Source organism: Branchiostoma belcheri, unplaced genomic scaffold (assembly GCF_001625305.1).
Source record: "Branchiostoma belcheri isolate BF01 breed outbred unplaced genomic scaffold, Haploidv18h27 scaffold8, whole genome shotgun sequence".
Taxonomy (NCBI): domain Eukaryota; kingdom Metazoa; phylum Chordata; class Leptocardii; order Amphioxiformes; family Branchiostomatidae; genus Branchiostoma; species Branchiostoma belcheri.
Window position 1 is genome coordinate 5,242,891 of NW_017804464.1, and position 18,922 is coordinate 5,261,812.

Sequence of the window (18,922 nt, forward strand, 5' to 3'; positions counted from 1 at the left end):
TAGAGGTTCCACCATGCCATTTTGTTTAGAAGTCTAAAGTTTTCGTACATTTCCATTTTTCAGTGTCATTAATTCAGCGGCTCAGGCTCGACACGTCTCCAGTAGTTGTGGAGAGGTCCAGTGTCCACGAAATCTTCATACAGGACTGTAGGCTTGCTTGTCTGAACCTCGGTTGGTGAGGTGTAGATGGTGTGGGGTGTGCTGTGCTGCTCTGTGTCACCGTGCCGTGGGCCATTCCTGTAGATGTTGCTCGCGCTCGGAATCCTGGTATCTTCCTCTTTTTCGTAGGGACCTTTGCCGCCGCGTGCGCGTGTTGACGGGTCGCCATCTTCAGCCTCTTCGTCCCCGTTCTTAGGCTTCGCATCGGTGACTGCTGGCTGTTGTTTTTCGTCTGGTCGGGCGACTGGCTGCTTGACGGTTGTTTCCTCACGGTTGGTGATGTTTACCACGTTTGGTGCAGAATCTGGCTCAGTATGGCCCCCGGCGTCTTGCGGTGTGTTGGGGCATCCTAGCGCACACGGGGTGATCTTGTGTCCGTCGTTTTGCTCTGAATCGTTCTTGTAGGCCACTGCATACGGCTTGATCTCAGAATCTTGTCCTTGGTCTTCGCCATAAGCCACGGCATACGGCTGGATAGTCTCCTCGTCTCCCGTCTGTTTGACTGTAGACGAGTTCATTCCGGCTGCTTGCGGTTCAATCGAGTCGGGGTAGACCACTGCGTACGGCTCGATTCTCTGACTTGATACCGTTTCACAGGTAGGGGGTTGCTCATCGTCCGTTCCGGCTCGTTGGTCGTCATTGGCTAGACCCGTGGACCCTTTGAAAATGAAGAGGACACTCACTGATGATGCCACAAGTAGGAGGGGCAGAACAACAGAACCGATCATGGCCCAGGTTTGGATGCTGTTGACATCCCTGTTGATGACTGAATCTCCCCCTAGAATGACGACAATGTCTATTTCTGTCGTATGCCGAGAAATAGACATGTCAGTTGTAAATGGCCACTCAGTGGAGTCCTCCATGCAGATGTCCTGGTTGTGTATGTACAAGCTTGTGACTGACTTGCCATAATATGTGGTGGATCCGGTCTCCTCTTGTGACCCGTTGTTTGTGTTGGTCTGGCAGACGCCTTTCCTCATGGTGGCCAGGGCAGTTCCGCCGTAGTCATCAGGTGATGCGCACTCCAGGGCGTCGGGAGAGGCAATCTGTCGAAGCTGCGTCAGGCAGCAGATGAACCAAGTTAGGTTTCCGTCACAGCGCAGGTTGTTGTTTGCTAGGCGCACGGGCTTCAGACGTGGGTTTTGCTTGAGATTCATGACATTCCTGTGGATGGTAGAGATGCGATTTCTTTCTAGGTCTACATCCTCCAGCATTTTGGGCTGCAGAAGTGCCATGACGGGTACAGACGTCAGTTGGTTGTCATTCAACTTCAGTTCCTTCATGCGAGTCAGTCCACGAAATGCATATCGTGATATGCTTGTAATCATATTGTTGAAAAGGAGCAATCTTTCTACCTGTTGAAGTCCGAAGAAAGTATCATCTTCTGAAGAAAAGAAAACAAAGAAGGGTTTTATATTTCTTGGTTTACGCGTATTCCAAGATTAGGGTGTATCAGAGTGTTGCAGTGTCGTGATTTGAAGGCATTCTGTACTGTTATACTGCCTGCCTACTGCCTATGTGCACAGGCCAGGTACTGGCCCCTTGCTCCCCTCCGCCAGGTACTTCCATCCAGCTCTATCAAGGGCAATAGACTCTGCTACACTTAGGGTAATCCCAGTGTCACTCTGTATCTGGTCTTTCCACCTCTTGGGTGGTCTTCCCCGGGGTCTGTTCTACGGACGTTACAAATTTTCTTGGACAGAAAAAAATATATAGGTGATATCAATTTATGTAAGCCGTCTGGCGTAATAATGAAAAGTGCAAGCAAAAATACATGTTTTATGTTACACCATTACATGTAAAAATGTACATGTATAGCACGCAGAATGGCCTGTACCAGAATGGCCTGTGCATTTTTGATATGATATAACTTGTACTAATAATGTACATAAATACCCCCATTCACGGCCCGCGCTATGCGTGGCCCAATTTTACGAGACTTCTTTTGAATCGGCAGATGTTTCTGTCTCCAGCAAAGATTAAACCATTTATCAAAATTGCCGCGTGAGGGAGAAAAATCTACTTAAAAATGACTAAAATTTAGAGAGATGAAAATTCTGATTTCATTGGTTCTGGTAGCCCCTTGATATACCCTTAAAACTGCAATGTTGCACTTTCAAATTTTGTTTTGTAAAGGTAGGAGACCCATGCTATGTGACAAAAGAAAACCTATGTTCATATCATCATGAGAATTACCATAGTACCCACTGTAATTTCAGTAATTTTCAGGCATAAATTGTTAGATTTTTTAGGGTCTCAGAGGGGGGGGGTCCCCAGAACTCCATAACGAAAAATAAATGGAGGGTTTTAACTATATGGCTGTTTATAGTTTCTCATACCTATCTCACATACAAAGTATGAGCCGATTTGGCCGACCCCTATCTTCCGACCTCTGCCTGGTTTTGCATGGTTTTCTCGTGCAATGACTCTTAATTTGTTTTGTCACAACTTACCCCCCCCCCAAAAAAAATCAGAAATTGGTAGTTCACTAGTATAACGTAAATCTTATGATATCACCAATTCTATGTCCTAAATCGTCATAACATATATCGATCAAAATTTTTCAGACGTATCTGCCAAGTAATTTGAACAATACTTCAGCAGAATGCAATGAATCTTGATTGCAACAGCAGATGGTAGATAGAGTTGGTTGTTGGGATCTATTTCAACTTACCTAGCCTGGAAATCCGGTTGACCGCGAGGTTAAGGCTAGTCAGCGATGACAGACCTAGGAAAGCCCCGGGTTGGATGACGGCAACATTTGACTTCCAGACGGTCAGATCCTCAAGTCTTGATGAGATGTTTGGGAAAGACCACCTCAGGAGAGTAGAGGAGTTGAGGTTTTCGATTATGATTCTTCGGGTGTCTTTGTGAAAGCCAGTTGGAATAGCGGCGAGACACCGTCTGGAGTTGTACGGAGTTCCCCCTCCATGTTTCAGGAGGCAGGGAAATGTTTGTTCCCTATACGGACATCGGCAATCGACTGTTTTTTGATTGATATTGCGTATGTATGACGTACAGATGCTGGGGCACGGAGGAGATACACGCACGACATGCAAATGTGTGGAGAGCAGAAGTAACGACACCAGTGCCTTGCCTCGCATCTTGCTGAATGGTTGTGATTCATTCAATGGCAAGGGCGAGTTGGCACGCTGTCTTGCCTATTTATAAGTTTGGTGCATTTATGTATACATGTAGTAGTGCCCTTACAAATTTGTCTGTAAATGTTGTTGATAATTTCCTTCAACATAATTGGTAAAGTCCATTCCCAGTCACCGAAAGAGTTGACATTGTTATCATTACCTTCGCCAAAAAGGTTATGTTTTCATGTATGGCGTTCGTGTATGTGAATGTGTGTGTTTGTGTGTGTGTGTGTGTGTGTGTCCGTCTGTGGACACGATAATTTGAGAAGGCTAAAATGGATTGTTTTGATACTTGGTCGGTAGGTCTTCATGAGACCTCAAAATGATTAGACCCCCTAGCGGCTTGTTTTGGTACTGCAGCTGGACTTCCGGTTTTGATATCTCATGACATAGACATGCTAGGGTGACGAAATTTTAAGAGTATGTTGCGCTTGAGCTGGGAAAAAGTGACGTGAGTTTGCTCTGGAACTGCAGGGCTATCTGTTTGAAAATATTCCAAAGTGGATAACTTAGGAACCGGTTGACGGATCGTCATGATTTTTGGTATGTAGGTAGCTTACGTGATGCTTGATATAATTATGCGACAATTATGCATATATTGATGTTAATTGCATGATTTATGGGGAAATTCTATAATTCAGTTCATTCCATGATAGGACTATTGAAGCTTAGGTACAAGTTGCATGATTGAAGTCCTCCCAAATCATTAACATATTCTGCCTACACATATGAACGGAAATTGTTTCATTGTACTTCAATGTGCTCCTGCATACGTCCTTTCAATTAAGGGCTACCTGAATATACATATCGTAAACTGCCTTGCTTATCTTTCAGTGTTGTACCAATTGCAAATTGAGTTTTTTAATCATACCGTGGCAAATTTGTCTGAGAAAGATGATGATAATTTGATGAAATATAGGCAATAATAAAATGTGTTAAAAGTCATTCGTCATCCACCTACACATGAGCGGAAATTGTTTAATTGGGTTTCTTCATACATCGTCTTAAGCAAGACAGTGTGCAATGTACAATCAGGTACCTTCATTATTCATTAGTGTTGTAAAATTGCCAACACACCTCTTTTCATTGTGTTGTTTTTGAAATTCGTTGGGAAAGTTGCTAATGATTTGACAAAAGATCATTGGAAATGAGGAAATTGACGTGAAAGTCATTTTCAGCAACTACGTGCACTTAATTACCACCGGAAGGAAATTATCTTATTATATATTGCTTTTAAATGCATGGTACCAACCTGTGTATCTATATCTTCCTGTATAACCCCTCATCCTGCATTTGTTGCGCGCCGCAGGACTAGGGTTTTAAACAAGGAATTTATCGAGACCGGACACCCCTCTGTGCGTGAGGTCAGCTTCGTGGACGAGACCGACAATACCTGACGCACGCCAAAGGTCAACGGTCGCGACCACTTTCACGCTCAAAGGGGTGTTCTGGGGCCACCAGAAGGCACCATTTTTACGCCCGAAAACACACATACAATAAAAACAAAAGAACGTGCATTATCTGCAGCCCAATAGCAAAACATATACCGAGTCTTAAAAGAATCTGCCCACCCAAACCCGAGAAACAGCTGCGAACATGAAAATCTAAATCTCTCACAAAACCTTTCCGCGGAAGAATGTCTTCTCCCTCGGAGGTAAAAATCACAAATTGTGTTGGCTGTTTGAACTTTATGCACAGGAGCACACACACAGGGAACAAAAAAATTTCAAATAAAGTAATTTATTAACTTAATCATTGTTTTCCAAACAAGAATCTCACTAATAGAATATTACTGATATTATGCACCACAAAACACTCCTAAATCATACTTAATAAAATATCAAGTTGTTTAGTTTTTTTAGTTCCTAATCTAAACAAAATCATGACAACTGAGTTTCTTCAAAACCATCATATCAACACGTAAAACAATTGATGTGATTCAGACAGTATAACCTGAAAACTACTAGACCTTTTATACCAGATCATCTTTTTTTAATTTTTTTATTCCAACATGTAATCACCAGACGTGGTGACGGCACAATCAAGTTTTTTCCAACTTATATTCATGCCGCCACCAACACAGGGGACGAATACATGACAGGACAATACTCATTTTCACCTGAGCGAAGTGAGGAAAGTCGTGTAAAGTGCCTTTCCCAAGGGCACAACATCGGTGGAGTGTCAGGACTCGAACCCGGGACCTCTTGGTTCCGAGTCGCGCACTCTGTCGCTACACCACACGACTCAGACCAAGCTCTCTCTGGATAGTGGATACTCAGCCATTTCCACATTTGAGGGTGGACTGATAGGTTGGGCCTGAGTTTGCCCTGTGAGATCCTGCTCCTGATCATCGGTGTCCGCAGCAAGAACATCACTAACGCCTGGGCCTTCGGGAGGACCCTGGTTGCTGCTTCTTCTGCACCAGATTGTGAGAATAATGGCAACAATGAGGAGAGCGCCGGCTACTGAACCAAAGGTACTGCCAAGGAGGACAGGTAGGGTGAAACTGCGATCAAGAGGCGACGTCACCACTGGTGGTAAAACAGTTGTGGGCACTGCATGTAAGTCTACAACCAGGGTGGCAGATGCAGAAGTGAAGTTGGCTAAATTTTCTGCATTACAAGTGTATAGGCCAGCATCCGCTGCTGTAACATTTCTTACGGTCACTGTACCATTCACATAAACATTCACTCTTCCAACGGAGTCAACAGTAGCATTCACCCCAGATGGGAGAGTGATTGTGATGTCTGGTGTGGGAATTCCCGATGCTTCACAGACCATAAGGAGAGTCTCTCCATGATACAAAGTCATGTTGTCACCTCTCACAAACCTCACAATTGTTGGTTCCTCACAGTTTGACATCTCAAGATCTTCAGGACTGACATCTTTAAGCTTTAGACCATTGAGGCTGTCGGGTTGGGAACAAGTAATCTGGTCTTCAAATGGATAAGACCCACTCATTTTTAGTCTAAAGTCAACCATCCTACAGTCACACTGCCAGGGGTTGGTGTAGATATCTACACTAGAGATAGATGAAAGCACGTCATAGACTATGGAGGGAAGAGTTGTCAATTGGTTCCTTCGAAGGTATAAAGAGAAAATGTTTGAAATCTCGACATCTCTTCAAAGGGAAAGGTTGTGAGGCTGTTTTCAGACAATCTGAGATCCATAAGGTTCGGTAGATTTGCCAGGAAGCATGGAGGGAGGGATTGAATTTGGTTGTCACTCAGGAACAAGTCTCTCAGTTGTGGAGTTGGATTAAAGTTCCAGGCTGAATATCACCGATGTCATTATCTTCCAGCCAAAGTTGCTGCAAGTTTCTCAACCCTGTGAACATGTCAGATCTGAGTGCTATTAACTTGTTATTCTCCAGTTTCAATGTTCTGACTTGTGGTGTTGGAGTGAAAGTTCCAGCCTGAATATCAGTGATCTCATTAAAGTACAGAGAAACTTCTTGCAAGTTTCCCAGCCCTGTGAACATGTCATCTCTCAGGAATGCTAACCTGTTATTACGCAGCTCTAATGTCCTCAGCTGTGGTGTTGGATTGAAAGTTCCAGCCGGAATATCAGTGATGTCATTACGACGCAGATTGAGTGTCTCCAAGTTCCCAAGCCCTGTGAATGTGCCAGGTGTAAGGATTGGAAGGCGGTTAAATGCGAGATTTAAGCTGCTCAAGTTTGACAGGTGATAGAATGTCTGGTCATTGATGGTAGAAATGCGATTGGAACCAAGTTCTAATATTTCTAAGCTCCCATACCGTGAGAAATTAGACTGACTTAACGTTGTGGTTTGGTTACTTTGCAATAGCAACTCCGTGGTGTTTGTCGGCAGGTCCTGGGGGACACTGGTGAGACCCCGACTTTGGCAGTCACAGGTTGAAGATGAACAGCGGCAGTCAGATTGTAGTTCTGCTGTTCCCAACACCATAAGGATGACCAGGAGGAACATCAACACACCTGCTGGCTTCTTAACCATCGTGCAGTCCCTGTACTAGGACAAGATAAGATATACTAAATATAAATACGTTGTACTATAATGCTTCATAATTACATGACTGCACATTTTGGATCTTTTGTAGTAGACTTCAGAACACTTCTTCATTACGTTACCATGGGACTTAGTGCAAAGTAGGATCAAACTCACCTCGATATGTTTGACACCTGTCTGGTACAACACAGCTGCTACCTTACCCTTGGGCTGTCAAACCTGGAAACAATTATTTGTAAAGACCACTTTTGACATGAGGAACATTACAGGGTTTTGAATGTGCTATGAATAAATTACAAACCAGTAAGAGAAATAAGAATTTTGATTATTGCTGCTTATTGTATCTTTCTGATTGTATATTGGGGGTCGTCAGTGGCGCAATCGGTAGCGTGTTCGGCTCAGACCCCAGAGGTCGCGGGTTCGAACCCCACCTTGTCATCGATCTTGTGCCATTGGGAAAGGCATTTTACACGATTTTCCTCACTTCACTCAGGTGGAAATGAGTACCTAGCTTCGGCTAGGGACGTCCCTCGGAAAGGACGTTAAATGGAGGTCCCGTGTTTGGGGAGAGTCACACCCAACGCACGTTAAAGAACCCACCACACCTTTCGAAAAAGAGTAGGGGCATGCCCCGGTGTGCAATGGTACAAACACTACTTTGTGGAGTTGTTGATTCACTTCAAACCTCTGTTCCGTATCAGCCGCATGGTGATTACATCATCACTCATGGTGATTGCATCATTATCCGGACGGAGGCGTGGCGAACCCCGTCTTGTATCAAGCTAACAAAAGGGTACTAGTATGTCACCTCGTAAGGGGCGGTATAACCCCGACCAATACGGTCGAGCGATGGAGATGATGATAACGATGCATCTTTCTTATTGTGTATTTACACCTTTTGAATTAAATCAGCAAATCTTACCAAATTAAAGGACCATACCGTTATCTTTCATTGGCATTTCATTACACCTTCTAGTACTTGATATTACCTTTTTTTAACGGTGTTGCACAATGCAAGGCCATTGGCCACTTCTAGGCATAGAGCTAGCCTGAAACTGTAACAGCAACTCTTCTCCCTGAGTCCGAAACATCCTCACCTTACAACAAGGTCATCTTATACACATGATACAGGAAGTTGACCAAACCTACCTTGACTGTGATGCAGGTTGGCTGAGTATCCACACAAAACCTGGAAACAACAAAGAACACCCAATCACATTTCCTTCTGACGAGTAGTTGTAAGTCTTATCATTCTGCTTGGGATCAATGAATAGCATCTTGCCCTCTCAAAAACCTACACGTACCATTAAAAGACTTCAACTTATCTTTCCATCATATCCAAAGTTTCAATTGAAGAAAGAAATTTAAAAGCACAGTAAAACAAGCCAAAACACTTATCGAGAAGACTAGGGATGACCTAGTTAAATGGCTATATAAGTATGTGAGTGGTTGGTTGCAAAGCTGCATTGTACTGTTACCAATTTGCACTATCTTCACCTTTTAATAATTTGCTGTTTTTAACCGCTTGACTATGATCTCAACCTATTGCAAATACTTTTTAATAATTAGTGTTTTTAACCTATTGCAAATACGTTTTAATAATTACTGTTTTTAACTGTTTTAATAATTCCTTAAATATCTGTGCCAACCGTTTTTAATAACCCTGTGTAATGCGGCAGATCAATTTAGGGTCTTACAGTGTTCCTGCTACTCTGTACCGTACAGTCTGAAAGAAATAAACCAGTATTAAAAAAACTCAGTTAAGGATAACTACTTTACCTTACCTTTATGCTTGTGGGGTGTCTTCTCTCATTGGATCTGAGTTGAGTTTGATGAAGGTTGTCCTTATTTTGTCCTTATTTTTTCACAGCTGTGTCACAACCAGCGTAACCTGAATAGTCTAACCTGTACTTTGACCGATCCGTGGGGTGACAAGTAGTTGACTGGACATTGACCAGGATGGTTAAATATTCATTCACGTACGTGCTCGCTATCACGTGCAGTATTTGTAATTTACAAAAACACACTGACAGATACAAATGTATGCATATGTAGTAGTTACATAGAAACACGCACTTCTTAGCCTCCATAGCATGCCAAAACTGTTATTAGGACTTTCTTAGGTCTTTGGGATCTTTTATGTGCTATTTTCTGATTGCATATAGACAACATAGCCGGCCTGGTTGAATTACCCCCGTTGTTTAGAACTGGGCTAATCAGAAAATAGCCGAAGACCACCAAAACCCCAGTTCTATAAACTTTTTATAATAAATTAGATTCTTTTTATTTTTTTTTCGAATTATTAGCTACTGAACAATGAATATGACCAAACCCATAAAATGCCATTCCATACCTGTCAAAACTCGTGAACAGTGCTGTGTCTACTGTGTAATTACCCGACTACCAATTGTATATATTTTTGTTACGCAGTTTGGTTATGTTTGTAGATATTAATGATATCTAATAAAATTGTGTATTCCCTAAAACTGCGTAATTCAGCCTTTTTTTACATTTATTGTATTATTAGGCGGCTATTTTTTAATAGTTTTGTGTCAATTTGCAATAAACCATTGATAATTTGGTAGATATATAACGATGTGTATATACTTATTCAACTATCTTATATTTGTTTGCGTCAATTGACCTCCAGGGATTTTGACCTTGGAACGGTAGTTTGGACACGATTTGGATCACGATTATGATTTTGACATTTTGGTTTGTATATTTCTGTTCAGCCATTATATTATGTTGTATCATTTGTTAACTTTTCAGTTTTACTGATTTTCAGTTATACTGATCTCGGTTAACGTTTCTCAGTTTTGTTACTTGATTTACTTTTATATACAAATTGCTTTATGTTTATATGTCCCTGGACCCTCTTGGAAATCAACAATTTACTGTTGAAGAGGCCACCCAGGTGTTTATAAGATGAAATAAATACATGAAAAAATTGAAGGTGATATATTCAGGTCCGCAGCATGTGGTTTCTTATGAATTTTTAATGCCATGAACATCAATTCAGTGTGGTTATACGTAACAGAAGTGAGCTGTAAGCATGTGATTTGTTTCACATTTGGTACATATTGAAGTTGAAACAAAACAAATAAAAATTGGTAGAAATAACCTTTACAGATTATCTGTGTGCACTGCATGCCTAAAAACACACTATGATAGTGGTTCCTTTATCCCCAGCGCTAATCTTATATATTAAAAGTGGTGCTAAGTACTGGACAGAATGTCGTATAACATAAAAATACATATGCTCATAATTAATAAACATGCAAAAATGGGAACGTACACCTGACAGCCTATCTTAGGGATAATATTGCTGGCATAGTAGGTATGATAAAAAAAATATGGTACAGATTTATTTCTGCTCACAAATTATTCATTCCCTTTTTTTCGTTGTTCCATTGTGAATGAAGTAGTACAATGCAATTTTAATCATGTCTGAAAGTGCACTTAATTGTAGTTTAATCTCAATTGCAAAGACTTAGAGAATAAAGGGAATAAAATGGCAATTCCGGACATTCCATATTTTGTAAAAGCAAGAAAAAATTGCTTCTGAACCATTGCGCAAAGTGAGAGTAGGTATGAATTGGCTATCAAAAAGAAATTAACGATATACTAAAACCTTTGATAATAAAGAAGGTAAACATGTTTTAACTGTTATAGATATACATGTATACGCTGTACTGGATTCAACTACTATACAAAGTACCCTGGAGTGCATTCAATATTCAAACCTACATGCCAGAACCGCCAGTTCAATGGAGGTTTATGTTTGTTGTTACCTTCGACAAGAAGGTTGAAATATGTTTTTGATAAGGCCGCTAAAAACAGGATGGCTAGATAAGTCAGGTGGAGAAGAGACCTTGAACTGTGACATGTCATAGCATCTGTATAAGAAGTATCCATCCCTTTGCCTGGAGACTGGTGTATATGATGGCCTTGTAAGTTGACTGTCTACAGTTCTTGACATTCCCAGTGTGCCGACACCTACGAAATGTGGTAAAACGTCTTTGCTGGATACGGGAGAGCCGCTGTACATGTGTAGTCCCGTATGAGAGAGTTCCAGTCCTTGGGAGTTAGATTGTTTGCAATGTAGTATGAATATGCATGTATAGCCTTCCACGTCAACTCTATGTTTATAGAAAATGTAATGTATCCATTAAAATGAAAAATGGGGTCGTGTGGGGTCGTGTGGCGTAGCGGCAGAGTGCACGACTCGGAACCTAGAGGTCCTGACATGCCACCAATCTTGTGCCCTTGGGAAAGGCACTTTACACGACTTTCCTCACTTCGTTCAGGTGAAAATGAGTATTGTCCTGTCATGTATTTGTCCTCTGCGTTGGTGGCAGCATTAATATAAGTTGATAAAACTTCAGTGTGCCGTCACCACGTCTGGTGATTACATGTTGGAATAAAAAAAAGAATAATGCTGCGTTGTGAGTTCAGAACTGTTTCTCAGGTTTTCATTCCAGACCAAGTCTCACAGCAATGTCTTTCAGAAGTGACGTAGTTTCTTTATGGGATTACTGTCCTCCTGATCTGGATCCCACCGGTAGACCGGGATTCTCGGGATTTTCAGTAGACGAGGTTTCCATTCAGTCGATCACAACATGCCTGTGAATTACTTAGTTTCTATGCGGAATTATTGTAAATTCCAGGTATGATAAAAGTTGAAGCTTTGAGATCACGTTTCTGCGACTTGTCCACAACATGGCGTCGATGGGGTCGTGTGGCGTAGCGGCGGAGTACTCGACTCGGAACCCTGAGGTCCCGGGTTCGAGTCCTGACATGCCACCGATCTTGTGCCCTTGGGAAAGGCACTTTACACGACTTTCCTCACTTAACTCAAGTGAAAATGAGTATTGTCCTGTTCTGTATTTGTCCTCTGCGTTGGTGGTGGTATAAAATAAGTTGACATAACTTGAGTGTGTCGTCACCATGTCCAGTCATGAAACGTTGGAATAAAAAAAAATGGCGTCATTTTACCCTTGTTTCCAGTACTGCTGCTTTGACAGTCACAGTTCATTGGTTCAATGTTAGAAAATTTTAGACTTCGAAGATTTTTTCCTAGAATATTGCTTTCACAAATATTATACTTCCACCATTGGACTGGCTGCTGCTGGCACGAATCGTTCCTCTACATATTTATATCCGGTTGCAATGGAATTCAATTTGGCTGCGGGTGTACGTAATGTTTTACATGCGAACATCTGGCAAAAAAACGCCACAAATCCAGCTAACGTTTTGTAAGGTCAGCTTTCGTATGCAATATCGCATGTAGTTTATCTGTACAAGTCTGACGATTTGAAAGCCCAACAAGAGGCCAAATCAATACATTACTCACGCACGGTTTGAAACAAAGTACAAAATAGTTTAGATACAAATTACTGGCAATTAATAACTTACTCATTAATTAAATTACTTAGTTAAATATCAGTGCACATGTCAATCTCTAAGCAGATTTACGGCTGACATAACATAAAAAATGCAAAAGGCCACTGTCTTGTCACCGTAAAAAGCTGTTTGTTGATTATTTATCCTTAACGTTTTCTTGTGTGTTTTAAGTGCCAGGAACATGTCAAAGGGCCGGGCCCATAGTACTGGTTCATTAATATTGAGCTGTACGTGTAGTGCTACACTAATGCACAATACAGACTGTATTGAGTATTTCTTCCTCAGAAAACAAGAGACTCAAATTGATGTTAATTAAATCGACTGCCGAATGTTTTTTCTTCAGATTTTGAACATTTTAGAAACATTTCAATAGTATACTTTAGTTATCTCGTTTCTCTCATTAAAATATTACTCAAAGTATACAATTCTGCAATACGTTCATCAAGAAGTTACAATTGAAAAATTATCAGTTATTTTTTATTTTCTTGTCATTTTCTGTGAGCATGGTGTTTATACTTATATGAATAACACCTATGGAAATTAATGTTTTTTCTTCCGATTTTAGTTCTGAAAAGGCTACCTTTATCGTCATGGAGCACTGAAAATTAAAGTATCTGCTACATGTAAGATATCTTTCACATACGATCACATAATCAGCTAGGATATCGAAATAACATTCTGATCTGTAATTTGAAAAAAAAATGTGATTTGGACTTCATATAATTTCACATTTGACTCCTTGCAATTTTCGGAGTAAAACCGCTTCACATTCCTTCACATATTTTCACATTTTACATTCATATTACCAGTCACGTACTCTTTATTTATTGTTTGATTCAGGCAGAGCCCAAAGACAACATAGACAACACAATATACATAGATCTAAAAATACAATGTCTAGGATAAAAGAAACTGAGCGAAGGCCTATTTAAGGTCTTAGGGTTGTTTGATTCACCTTCCCCCTCCCCCCAAAGAAAACATATTTTGTGTTTCACATATTTCTAGTCTGATTCTCATCTTTCTTATTTCTAGGTAATTAGTGTGTAATGATGTGGGTTTTATCGAATAATCTTGTTAATGTTAATTTGTTCTCCCATAAATGTTATGAAAGGAAATTGTACAACAAGATATAATTTGGCCAATGGCTACAAATTCTTGTTTGTTTTGACAAATAAACCATTTGGTTGATCGATTGATTAATTGAAATTATACCACATTTTCTTTTAATTTTGCCCCATTTTCACATAATTTTTACATTTTTTTTTACATTTATACACCCTGTAATTATAATGTCTCAGGGACCCGTCCACCTGTTTGCTTGTGGACAAATATTTTCAAAAATCTTTAATAGTCAGTGAAGAAAAATTGCTTCTGGAAATGCGTTGAATAACGTTTCAGAATTCAGATGTCAGATCGAACATTTTATAGCCTTAAGAGGGTTCGATTATGTATAATTTTGTGGCAACACTTTTTGTCAGAAAAATAGAAATGATTTTTGAAAAAATCAAATGTACAAAAGACAATTTTTGGTGATGAATAAGATAAAATGGGCTAAAAGTCACTTCGGACTCGCTGTAATTTACACTTCCAATATCTTAAATTTGGGGATGTAAGTCAAAAGACATTGTCTTCCATATTAACGTGGTAAAGGTTTGTATCTTTAAAAATTTTAGTTTTATCTGTGTGGAACCTTTTTTTTTTGCACCTGAAATGAAAACACATGCGGTTAGAATTGTTAGGTGATGGGTAGTGGGTGAAGGGTTATTTCGCTATGTGTTACGTGTCCCCTCGCCTGGGATCTCCCAAGGCCAGTAGGTGTTAGGTAGTGTGACGGTGGGGAGAGGTGAATGTCTTTGTGTGTTACAGGTTCCCTCCCCTGGGATCTCCCATGGCCAGTAGGTGTTAGGTAGTGTGACGGTGGGGAGGGGCGCACGCCGTGGTGTGTTACAACTTCCCTCCCCTGGGATCTCCCATGGCCAGTAGGTGTTAGGTAGTGTGACGGTGGGGAGGGACGCACGCCGTGGTGTGTTACGGGTTCCCTCCCCTGGGATCTCCCATGGCCAGTAGGTATTAGGTAGTGTGACGGTGGGGAGGGACGCACGCCGTGGTGTGATACGGGTACCGTCCTCTGAGATCTCCCAAGGCCAATGGCCACCAGGGTATGTGAGGAAGGCAATATGAGCCTCCGTGACCTCCTGGCCTCTTGACAGAATCTCATCTGTGACGTGGACGAACGTCTTCAAACTTTTGTCAGTAGCATGGGATACCAAAGCTTTCCTATGATTTCTACGGGCTCTTATGCCCTGTGCATCGGGGGCCTTTCTATATAAGCTATTACGCTGGGCTTTGGTCTGTTCAGATGATCCATATGCAGCTATGGATCTTCCAGCCCAGTGTCTGTTGGAAGCAGTTGTGACATCGCGGAAGGCCCGTCGAATCTGTCTTCTGTTTGTGACAACATGAAGCAAAGACTCTGCAGCATCAGCATAGAAAGGCATGGGGCCGCTCTCCTCGTCGTCTGGGATCTCGCTGTAGGTATGTGGTAGGACAGGCAGAGGGCGCTGTGCAGCGGCTCCGTGTTCTGGTATCTCCCCGCATGTGCGGGGAAGAGCCGGCAGGGGGCGCTGGGCAGCGGCGATGTGAGCTGGGATCTGACTGTAGGCGGGCTCAATGGACAGAACAGCCGGCAATGACCTACAGGACGCCGAATCGTCTGCGGCGCTCCCGCGCGTGCACGCGGGAACGGACGCAGACCGGACCACACCGGAGAGTGTGCCTTCTGGGATCTCGCAGTACACATGCGGCAGGCCAGGGAGAGGCCTCTGGGCCAAGGCAACGTCATCCGGGATCTGGCTGTAAGTAGGTTCGATGGAATTCAGCACAGCGGGCAATGACCTGCAGGAAACAGCGTCGTCCGACGCCATCTTGTCTGAAAGTGTAGGGAGGGAAGCAGACCTCAACAAGCCGGGGAAGGTAACCCCAGGCGGGATGGTCCAAACGTGTGCATCGTCGCTGGCCATGTCGTCATCCTCACTCATCCTTGTTGAGCACAACTTCAAAACCAACACTACAAGGGACGACAAGACCAGACCGACTACTGCCGAAACAGCAACAACAACAGATATGGGAACATGATCTGTTGCCGGGCGCACCTCTGTTCCAGATGTGGTGCCCACCTGCAGTGTAGAGTTGTCTCCCGGTTCTGAAGATGTGGAGTCTTTCTCCGTATGTTCAGGGTAGTGTGTGAGGCTGATGTGGTGATGATCAGTATCTGTTGTGTAAGTGGTTGCTGTTGTGTGTGTCTGACGTTGGTTCTTGGGAGTGGTGAAGAACAACTCCGTGTGTTCATCTTTGTTGAGCAGAATGCAGGTGATGTTCTTTGCATTGTCATGGTTGGCGCTTGCATGGGCTGTGTGTGTGTAGCCGTATCCGGGCTCTGTGGTCGTGAGTGTGTTTTTGTGTTGTCTCTGGACAAATGACATGCCGACACCATCAGAGGTTGCGTTCCCCGTGGACATAGAAACCAGTCGGAAGGTTGTACTTTCCGACAGGTCCAAGGCAATGCCTCCATCGTGTTCCCAAGCCTGCCTGCACTGCTCAATCGCGTTGGTGTTCGGTTTGTCTGCCAGGGTGTCGTCAGTAGCCAAGACAACTGCGGGGGGCTGGATGGAGATCGTGCTCAGAGAGCGATCCAAATCACTACATGCATTTGTCTGACCTTGACGTTATAGGGCAAGTTGTAAATGAATGATGAGTCAAACATCCACGAGAACGAGAGCTGAGGGGTTACCCCATTTGGGGGACGCAGAAGAGGAACCTGGGCACCGCCACAACCAATGTTGCTGACCCTCTGATGGCATTGGCTAACCGAGTTAGGCTCCACATCATTTCATGTGGCTTAGCATCATGGACAGATGACAGCATACCACTGCTGACACGGAGCCTTCCCAGCCAAGGCTGTCCCCCGGAACACATCCTCACCCAAACATGACAGATCAGTCCCACTCAGGTCTAACCAGGTCAGTTGGATGTGACGGAATGACCCCGGGGCAATGCTATGGATTGCATTCAAACCTAGGTTCATGAGCATGGTACCTTTCAATCCGAAGAGCCAGGCAGGGTCTACAACCTGTAACAGGTTGTTCTCAAGATCCAACAGATGCAGGCGAGTGAAGTGCACGAAGCTCCCTGGCTCTATCTGCTTGATGCTGTTGTTTGACAAAATCAGCCGAGTGAGATTCTCCAAGCCGGTGAACCAGGCCTGTTTGACATGTGTCAACCTGTTAGAATCTAGGGACAGTGATTCGAGACTGGAAGCCCAGAAAGGTGTTGTTCTCCACATCAGTGATGTTTGCATCTATACAAAGCCAACGTGACGGACCTCAGAATCGCCCAGCGGGCCAGGCTCTTTTTTGACAGGACGTGGAATGGGTGGCCTCTTATTGCGACACGTTGGGCCCTAGTAAGATAGGGGAATGGGCTTGCAGCAGCAACACCCTCTTTTGGGACCTCACACACGACACATGTGCGAGACCCTTTTGGTTGCCCCAATTTGCCTGTGAAAGGCACACACACTCGCCATCCAGCTACCTTACACCCAGGAAAACTCGGGCCAACTGAAGCTGCACAGGTAGATATCAAGAGGAACAAGAACAACATGGCTGCATCCTCCCTCACACCGCCATTTGCATGCATCCTGTTCGATCGTATCTAGACCTTTCATCCGAGAAACTATATGTCACTTACCTGACGTGTAGCTGGTCAGGATATCTGCATGTATCATCAGTGTCGAGCTTTCAGCCAGCTAAGCACTTCTTTTCCCGTTTTAACAATGATATTTGGTACGTAACAAGGCTTAAACCGCTCGCTGTGGCGGCGCCTGTACACACTTATTTATTTACCAGACTAATAGCTTCATGGTGTTATGTTTATGCATATAGCGATTACCGTATTAGGGCTTGTTATTTCACAAGAGCCGCGGAGAGCCACGCTTTCTGAAATGCAGACTAATCTTATGAAGTAGCTAGTGAGTAGCAAGTAAGAAATATCAAGGTCGTTGAACTGTATGTTTTGGCGAAACAAAGCGATTCGCACAGTGGCTGTTTTAGATTTTGAAGAAATTTCTGGAAGGTGACATGAACGCATTTCCTGGAACTGCGTGGCAATTAATTGTGTTTATTGGGATTTAAAGTTTTGTTGTCGAATAATGTTTTGGTCAATTTGTACATTGGTAGGCTGGCGTGTTCCTAGGTGTTGCTATAAGTTACAATTATGGTAACCAGGTGCAAAGGTATGTCGTTCAGTTGGAAGTGTCATTGCAAGTCTTGTTAGCCCATCTCTGAATTCACGCGTAATATCAGAGGTCAACAATGGAGTGCCAGATGTCTATTAGGACAACATGGTCCAGTTTTCAAAATACCCGCTAGGGGGCAGGAAAGTACTGTCCAGGTGCATTTGGTTTGCGTCTGTGGACAGCCAAATACTGTGAAAAAGTAAGAAACAAGGTAAAAATCTTTGACACTGAACCAGACTTTTTGGTGTCATTATGTCATTAACATCAGGGCATTGCAACCACCCCTCAACATAGACGGGGGTCGCCATAGACTTTCTGGTACTATTAAATATAAGGTCACTGCTATCTGTACAACATGACGCCACATGTAGCGGTGGCTTGCTGACAGTTGGAAATTTAGATAAGTTTATATTTATTTGTGGGAGCTATGATGTGCTGGAAGTTTGTTCTAAGTTTTCTTATGACTTCTACAGTTTGACAGTGTCCATTTTCATTGCTTGACTGTATGATGGGGGAAGGTCTAGATCCGGCACTGTTGTTAAGGCGCGGTCACATTTCCCAACCCGGGGCCCGGCCGGGCAGTCGTTTGGAACGAAAATTATGATATGAGACAGCAAAACACAAAAAATTTTTTAGAAAATTAACCTTGAGCACTATTTGTGTATACTGTGTGAACAAATTGTTTCTTTTCGTTCACGCAAACAACCCGGCCGGGCCCCGGCTTGGAAATGTGACCGTGGCTGAGGTGTAGGTGCGGAGGGTATTGACTATGAAAGAAATCAAGTTATGGGAACTACTGAAGTTTGATAATTTCCATGATATAGTTTTCATACAAAACTCTTTAAAACTCTTTATTTACAAATGGGTAGCCTATTAGACTCGGATAGTTACAAATTGATCTGTTTATATACAAATACGATATACATACATATC

At 42.7% G+C, this 18,922-nt stretch overlaps 2 protein-coding genes and 1 pseudogene across 2 annotated transcripts; all 3 read right to left on the minus strand.

Annotated features, from left to right (window-relative positions):
* Nucleotides 1-5,546: 5,546 nt before the first annotated feature.
* LOC109486089 (leucine-rich repeat, immunoglobulin-like domain and transmembrane domain-containing protein 3) lies at nucleotides 5,547-6,472 on the minus strand. The gene is given in 2 exon segments (XM_019789774.1): nucleotides 5,547-6,415; nucleotides 6,418-6,472. Coding segments are annotated over 2 exon segments (924 nt in total).
* Nucleotides 6,473-6,543: 71 nt separating this feature from the next.
* On the minus strand, nucleotides 6,544-7,278 carry LOC109486090 (leucine-rich repeat-containing protein 15-like). Its single transcript, XM_019789775.1, has one exon. The coding sequence runs from the start codon at nucleotides 7,276-7,278 to the stop codon at nucleotides 6,544-6,546; it is 735 nt and encodes a 244-aa protein (XP_019645334.1).
* A 7,187-nt stretch (nucleotides 7,279-14,465) lies between these two features.
* On the minus strand, nucleotides 14,466-16,581 carry LOC109486118 (annotated as a pseudogene).
* Nucleotides 16,582-18,922: the final 2,341 nt, after the last annotated feature.